The 7,808-nt window shown below is 44.1% G+C and overlaps 1 protein-coding gene across 1 annotated transcript; it reads right to left on the bottom strand.

Annotated features, from left to right (window-relative positions):
• Nucleotides 1-1,285: 1,285 nt before the first annotated feature.
• On the bottom strand, nt 1,286-1,840 carry LOC138293838 (uncharacterized). Its single transcript, XM_069233151.1, has one exon. The coding sequence runs from the start codon at nt 1,838-1,840 to the stop codon at nt 1,286-1,288; it is 555 nt and encodes a 184-aa protein (XP_069089252.1).
• Between the last annotated feature and the right edge of the window lie 5,968 nt (nt 1,841-7,808).

The following is a 7,808-nucleotide window of genomic DNA, read 5'->3' as shown; positions in this document are numbered from 1 at the left end:
GGATACATGAAAAGTATAGACCTTGGTCTGAATATAACGGTCACACAGGGCTGCAGGGACAGAAAGTAGAATGAGGAGAGATGCCAGGTGCAGGGTAAAATCAGGCACAAACCGACTTTGCATGCCACAGATAATTTAGAAGGACACATACACAAAGGAGAGTCTTAGCCACTTTCTGATACCAGGGTTAGGAGAAGGGGTAAATCATGACAGGCTGAAAGGGAGACACGACACAGAGTGTTTGTGTTTCAAGGCTGGCAGTATGTGGGGGGCAGACCGTAAAACCTCAAAGGCTGATAGACGTGTAGGGAGGACATATTGATAGAGTTCAAAGGGTAGGATCAAAGGTTACTGCGTATGTAGAAAGATGTATGTATTATATCTGTTATAACTGTATTTTTGTAACAAGTAGTCTGATAGAGTTTAAAGAATTATGGCCTTTTGTTAATTGTAAAGGTACGAAGGAGGTGGAACTTGGGTGCCCCCCAAGTGTATAAAAAATGCTGTTTGTAAGAGCTGAGTTAAGTGTGGTTTCAGTTACAGAACTGTGCTGTACTCCCGGACATATTTTATTTACTTATAAATATACTCAATTATTATTAGAATTGTGTACTTCTTTATTTCTGACAAAAACTCGACTACACATGCCCAGTAGTAGATTTTAATTTACAGGCTGTGGGCACCTCTAGGGCACCTTTCTAGCGACTTACTAGTAAATAAAATATGCCAATCATAAAAAAGCCAATTACACATACAGTTTACACAGAGAGCACTTGCACTTTAGCACTGGTCACCAGTGGTAAAGCACCCAGAGTATCAAAAACCAGCAAAAACAAAGTCTAGCGCACAGTCAAAACATAGGAAGTAGAGACAAAAAGACGGGGAAGACTACGCAAAGGATACCATGTCTAACATATGCCCCCCTCAGCTGATAGTAGGGAGAATTAACCAACCTCATGGGAGTTCTCATCACTAAGGCGGAAGAATCTGGACAGACCATCAACATTATTGTGTTCTGTAACAGGGTGGTGTTCCACTGTAAACTCCATTCCCTGTAGGGAGATGAACCACCTCAACCGTTTTGGGTTCTCCCCCCTCATCTGCATTAACTGTCTGTGGGCCTGTGGACCGTCTTAACCTGGAAGTGAGTCCCAAACAAGTAGGGCCTCAGCTTCTTCAGTGTACAGATCACAGCATAGCTTCCCACTCAATTGCACTCCACCTTCATTCCCGTGAAGTAACCTCCCAGTAATGAAGACTATAGGCTGGTCTAGGCCCTCTTCATTTATCTGTGCAAGTGCTGCCCCCACACCATGCTCAGAATGGTCAGCACAACAAATTCCTTGGAGAAGTCGGGTGCCTTCAGCACGGATGCCGTGCACATGGCTACCTTCAGGGCATCAAAAGCGGTCTGACAATCCTCAGCCCAGATCACCTTTTTGGGCTGCTTTCTAGAAGTCAACTCAGTCAAGGAGGCAACTATAGTGCCATACACCTTGACAAATCTGTAGTAACCGGTGAGACCTAGAAAGGCTCTCCTGTCTGTCTGAGTCATGGGAGGCTCCCAACCCAGAATGGTATCAATTTTTGGCTGCAGGGGTGCCACTAGGTCACTCCCCACCTGGTGTCCCAGATAAATCATAGATCCCTGGCATATTTGGCATTTACTAGCCTTAATAGTGAGGTCAGCCTTCTGTTGAGCCTTCAACACTTCACAGAGGTGCCGCAGGTGTTCCTCATAGCTGTAGCTGAACTCTGCAATGTCATCCAGGTAGGCTCCACTGAAATCTGTCAACCAATTTAAACCTGGTTGACCAAACTCTGAAAAGTGCAGGGGCATTTTTCATTCCAAAGGGCATAACCCTGAACTGGTAATGCCCATCTAGGGTGGAAAATGCTGACCATTCCTTTGCCCCATCAGATAAGGCAATCTGCCAGGCCCCAGATGTTAAGTCAAACATACTGAGGATCTGAACAGCCCCGAACTAATCTATGAGCTCATCATCTCCGGGGATAGGGTGTGCATCAGTCTTTGTGACAGTGCTGAGTTCACAGTAGTCCACACAGAACCTGTGTTCTGGGGTGGCAAAGGGGCCAGTAGCCTTTGGGATCACAACCACTGGTCCAAAGGACTGCTGGAGAACTCAATAACCCCTAACACCAGCATCTTAGAAACCTCATCCTTGATGCTTGCCCATGACCTTGCCAGTCACCCTGTAAATCTTGTATTTTACAGGTGGACTGTCCCCAGTGTCCATATAATCTGTACACAGATGAGTGACTCCTGGGCTCAGTGAAAACAAGGAGGCAACCTGTCCCAACAACTGGTGACAGTCCCGCTATTGCTCTGGGGTCAGTTTGGGGGAGAGGCTCACACCCTCCATTGATCCATCTTTCTTCTGGGCAGACAGGAGGTCAGGAAGAGGCTCACCTTCCTCTTCCACCCCATCATCTGCTGTCAAGAACATTGTTAGCTCACACCTCTCAAAGTGAGGTTTGAGGTGGTACACATGTAGAGACCCTTAAGGCATTCCTCTGAGTCTTCAAGTTCACCAGATAGGAGACATCACTCTTGCGCTCCACAACCTCCAAAGGCCCAGTCCTCTTATTCTGGAGAGCTCGAGGCTCCACTGGGGACATGACCCAAACTTTCACGACAGTCTGAAATATGACCAGAGTGGCATTCTGGTCATACCAGCGCTTCATGTCCTCCTGGCTTTGTTCTAGGTTCTCCTAATCGAGCCTCCTGAAGCAGGTTGTCTGGTTTCTAAAGGCCAGCATGTAACTAAACACAACCTGGGGGGGCTTACTGGAGGTTTTCTCCAAGCACTCCTTTGCCAGACTCAGAGGTCCCCTCACAGGGCGGCCATACAACAGCTTAAAGGTGCTAAAACCAAGTCCCTTCTGTGGTACCTCCCTGCAAGTAAGCAGAAGGCATTACAAGAGGACTTCCCACTTATGCCTCATGGGTTCTGACGGACCTATAATCATGCTCTCCATGGTTCAGTTGACTAGCTCAACCAAACCATTTCCTTGGGGTTGGTAAGGAGTGGCAAACTTCTATTTCATTACACACTCCTTCCACAGAGACTTTCATTAAGTAGATATGAAGTTGACACCCTAGTCAGATATTACCTCCTTGGGGAACACCATGTGGGTAAAACATCACCATCAATGACCAGCCCACCACAGGGGCTCTCATCGACCTCAGTGGGATGGCTCCTGGATACCGGGTGGCATGGTCCACCAAGGCCAGGATAAACCTGTTGCCCATGGCTGTTTTGGAATCCAGACACCCCACACAGTCAATCCTTACCTGCTCAAAGGGAGTGCTGACCACAGGGAAAGGTTGGGGGGAGCCTAACATTTCCCCCCACTCTTGTCACTTGCTTGACAAGTTTGACAGGCCCCGAAATATGCATCAGAGTGCCTGCACATATGGGGCCAGTAAAAGTGGGTAGCAATCCTTTCAAAATAGTGTCCTGCCCAAATGTCCTGCCAAAGGCACAGCATGAGCTAAACATAGAAGGAAGGGGCTGAAGCACTGTAGTACCACCAGCACACTGGCTGCATCATGCTCAGCAACTTTAGGCTCACTATGCAACAGCCGATACTCCCAATAGATCCAGATAGGCCTTGCAACAGGGAAAACCAAATGTGGCAGTATTTCAGTGTCAGGACATGTAAAACACATCAGTACGTGTCCTACCTTTAACGTATACTGCACCATGCCCATGGGGCTACCTAGGGCCTACCTTAAGGGTGATTTACATGTACAAAAAGGGAAGGTTTGGGCCTGGCAAGTGGGTACACTTACCAGATTGAATTAGCAGTTTAAATCTGCACATAGACACTGCAGTGGCAGGTCTGAGCCATGTTTACAGGACTACTCATGTGGGTGGCACAATCAGTGCTTCAGGCCCACTAGTAGTATTTGATATACAGGCCCTGGGCACCTCTAATGCACTTTACCAGGGACTTTTCCTACTAGTATGCCAATCATTAAAAAGCCATTTACACATACGGTTTACGCAGAGAGCACTTGCACTTTAGTACTGATCAGCAGTGGTAAAGTGCCCAGAGCATTAAAAACCAGCAAAAACAAAGTCCAGCACACAGTCAAAACATGGAAAGCAGAGGCAAAAAGACAGGGGACCCTACACCAAGGATGCCAGGTCTAACAATGACCAAATAGATTACCCTGTGAATGGATTTTAAGTGTTAATATTAACTACCTTTAACTCTTGGAACTCCAAAGATTTTCCACTGAAAGAAAAGAAACAAGAATATGGGCCCGAGCATCTTCAGATGGTAGCAGAGTGATGGTGTTTAGGATTCTGAAGTAAGGGTAGTCAGAACTCTTTAATCTAGATTAGCTAGTCCCAAGAGCACAGTTCTTAGTGCCCATGTCCAGACTTTACAGTATAGGAGGTGTTTCGGAGATTCAGAAGAAAGTCGTATCAGCAGTGGAGGAGTGACCATCAATAGGGGTCTAAACTGCAGTAGTTCATGTAAGCTTACAGTGTTTTGTGAAGTTAGGATAGTGTTTTGCGGAGATGATTTGAAACTTGTGCGAGCGTGGTGTTAGTAAAAGAAGTTCAATTTGTTTTCGGGTCTGGCATGAACTATTCCGGGATAGTATTAAGAAGTGTAGAAGATACTATATTGTGGTTGACTGCTTAGTTTGTTGGTGCCTGTTGTGAGATATGTGTTTGATGTTGAGGAGTGTGTGTGTGTGCAGTTTGTAAAGGAGGATGAGCAGCTGCAAGGAGCGAGATTGAAATCACAGGGTCCCACCCTAGTATTTGTCCACTGGTATAGAGACATGCTGGTATTGGTTGTTCACGTCAAACGGGATGCACTGTGATTGGCTGTCACTGTTGAACAAGTAATTGTGCACAAAGAGTTATTTCCCAGTTCAGAACAACATTTCTGCTTGTAATTATTGATTTTTGGTTAAAAAAATAAATTGAGGTTTGTTTAGAGGAGATGTACCTATACCTAGTAGGGAAGGAGAAGAGCCCCCTCCCAAAGATAGCCCAGGTCATTATATGGCAATAAATGGGGGGCTCCATCAATGCATTTGGCTCAGTCAATGGCACAAGATCACAGCAAAAATAAGGTGCATTGAGGTTTCTACACTATGGCACATTTAATGTATTGAAGGAAAGTGTTGTATAAGATGAACCACCTCCTAGATCAGCACAATATGAGGTGGTTAAAGTGTGCGATTGTGCTGCTCATGCTAAAGAGAAAGATAAATATAAGGGAAGAGCTCAAAGCGCAGTGCACACCTACCCAGAAGCCAAATGGGATGCTGAACAAAAAAGATGGAGAACTGATATGGTAGAGGGAGCTAGATTGTACCCATACTTAATGAGAGAAGCATCCAAGGGAGATGAGGAAGAGAAAAGGGACAAGAAACAAAAGGTGGGAAACGGGAAGGAACCAGAGGAGGGCCAATTCTCCTTTTGGTAAATTTTTAAGATTAAGGCATGACTAGTGACACCAATGACTTTCATACACATTCTGCCATGCTCAGCCAGAAATTAAAGGAACAACATTACCCCGACGGGTTATTGCCCAGGCCACGAAATGAGCCTGCAATATTCCAAGAGAGGCTTTGTTGACTGATTCTACAAAAGACCAGCAGACTCAGTTAACTTGTGTGACTACCTCACACCTCTGAGTAATCATGTAAAGAAGATTATTAATAAGAAATGGTCGATTTTGACTAGTACTGGGGAGTCTTTAGAAAAACCCTTATTTGCTTTCAAGAGGACACAGAACATCAGGGACCTCATTGTACACACTAGACCTAGATTCAAAAAAGCCATGGACACTATTTTGCTACAACCATGGTTAAAGGTCAAAGGGCACCACCCATGCGGGCACTACAATGTCTGTCCCCTATCTATGAGTATTGTGGAATTAGATTTAGGGGAGATGCATAAGTGGCAGCTGACTAGGCATATGAACTGTCACACCAAAAATTGTGTTTATATGATTCCATGTCCCTGCGATCTCCGATATAGAGGGATGACTACTAATGAACACCATAGTATGATAAGAAGCCAACGAGCTTCTACAAAGTTGACAATACATTATATTGAACATAAACATGCACTGGATGACATGAAATGGGTCATATTCGAGAGTATTAATGACAACAGAGAATGCACTAGCAGACTCTTTGAGAAGGAACCACATTGAGTGCACAGGTTAAGGACCCACATTGGGGGCCTCAAGGATGATATTCCCTGGTCTGAACTAATATGACTCTACCACATAATTTACTTACCGATATTAGATCCACTATAAGTATTCTTCACATTATTTGTTTATGTACGGGATCGTGGCAGAAAAATAGATCCATTATAATATTCTGCTTTTGGAACAATGATCCCCATTTTACGATGTAGACCTTGATTATGCTTTTCCAGCAGCAATCTCCATTTTGCTTGCACCTCTATTATTGCCCTGAGTTCCACTTGTTTTCTTTAGACAATATAGAGCGATCGATGACTACTATAAATTGACATTAATGTATGGTTACCACGTAGCACCTTCATAACAGACTGTTTATAAAGGTGCTTGACATCTTTTTTACTTCTCCTTCTCAAGATGGCGGCCGCCATCCTGTATGAGCACTGCCAGTACTCTTTTCCATTTCTAGGCTCTGCAGTAGGCAGCCTCCCTTCAAACCAGGCATTTTGAATTATTTGACTTTTTTAAGATGGTTTCCGTCATTCTTTGTGAGCACTACTAGTCCCCTTTTTATGCCTTTGCTCCATAGCAAGCTACATCCCCCTTTAAATACTAGGCTCTCCACACCGGAGCCATTTCCAGATATGCGGAGTGGGGGTAGGTGCTAACGAAAGCCTTTATCGACATCCAAGTAAGTGACCCCCCTCCTGAGCCATTCATTTCCTTGGTGCTCGATGACAGCATGCATGATAATCTCTACCTTTGGCGAGTGTTGCATACTTACGATGTGTTTGTCACCCATTTTTGGAGGGTGACGGACTTTGACGTATGAATGATGTTCGTGTTTCTAATCTGCACTATATATGTTTTTGACACCTGGGGACCTCTAGTTTTACAACCTCCTCCTGGGCCATGCTTTATTATGATACTAGTGGTTTGCATATTTTACTTCTGGTTAGTGTTTACCATTTATGTGCTGTGTGTATACCTGTATGCTGAACCTGAGCCACATATTATTACAACACCCAGGGACTGCCATATTATGATGGAATCCTGATGGCTTGATTGCCACTTGACAATCAGATTAAGGGATGTTTTAATACTCAGGATTCATGTAACTCCTTGGTGAGAGCTGTCACTTTATACAATGGACAACACAATTTATGGCATGATATTTTCAACCATACTTACTTACATTTTACTCATATGTACCTTGATGGGAGCTGTCATCTACCTGACATGAGAGGATTTATACCACAATATTCCCAACATTTTTGATACCTACTCATATAGACCTATATTACATACATTCAGAATTCTTACATATGTCCACCATGTATTTTGACATAAGTGCTATTACGTAGATGAACGTTTATCATTAATGTCATAACTGATCAGATGATATACAATACTTGATTTAATACCAGACCCTAGGGTGTTCCTTGATATATGTTTACATTGAGAGATGAGTACTTTTGATTCTTATACACGGTGCCAAGATATTTAATGATGATATGCAATGACTGCTTGTTCTTCCTTGTACTCCAGACTTGCTGATTATTATATTGGTGTGATCACGTAGGCTCTCGCTATTCCCGTTG

This window comes from Pleurodeles waltl, chromosome 4_2 (genome assembly GCF_031143425.1).
Source record: "Pleurodeles waltl isolate 20211129_DDA chromosome 4_2, aPleWal1.hap1.20221129, whole genome shotgun sequence".
Classification (NCBI taxonomy): Eukaryota; Metazoa; Chordata; class Amphibia; order Caudata; family Salamandridae; genus Pleurodeles; species Pleurodeles waltl.
The sequence above is the reverse complement of the archived record's forward strand: the minus strand, read 5'-3'. Positions and strand labels throughout refer to the sequence as shown.

Bases quoted from the DNA above. Each gene is read 5' to 3' on its own strand.
- LOC138293838 (XM_069233151.1), bottom strand. From the start codon at position 1,840: ATGCCCCTGCACTTTTCAGAGTTTGGTCAACCAGGTTTAAATTGGTTG.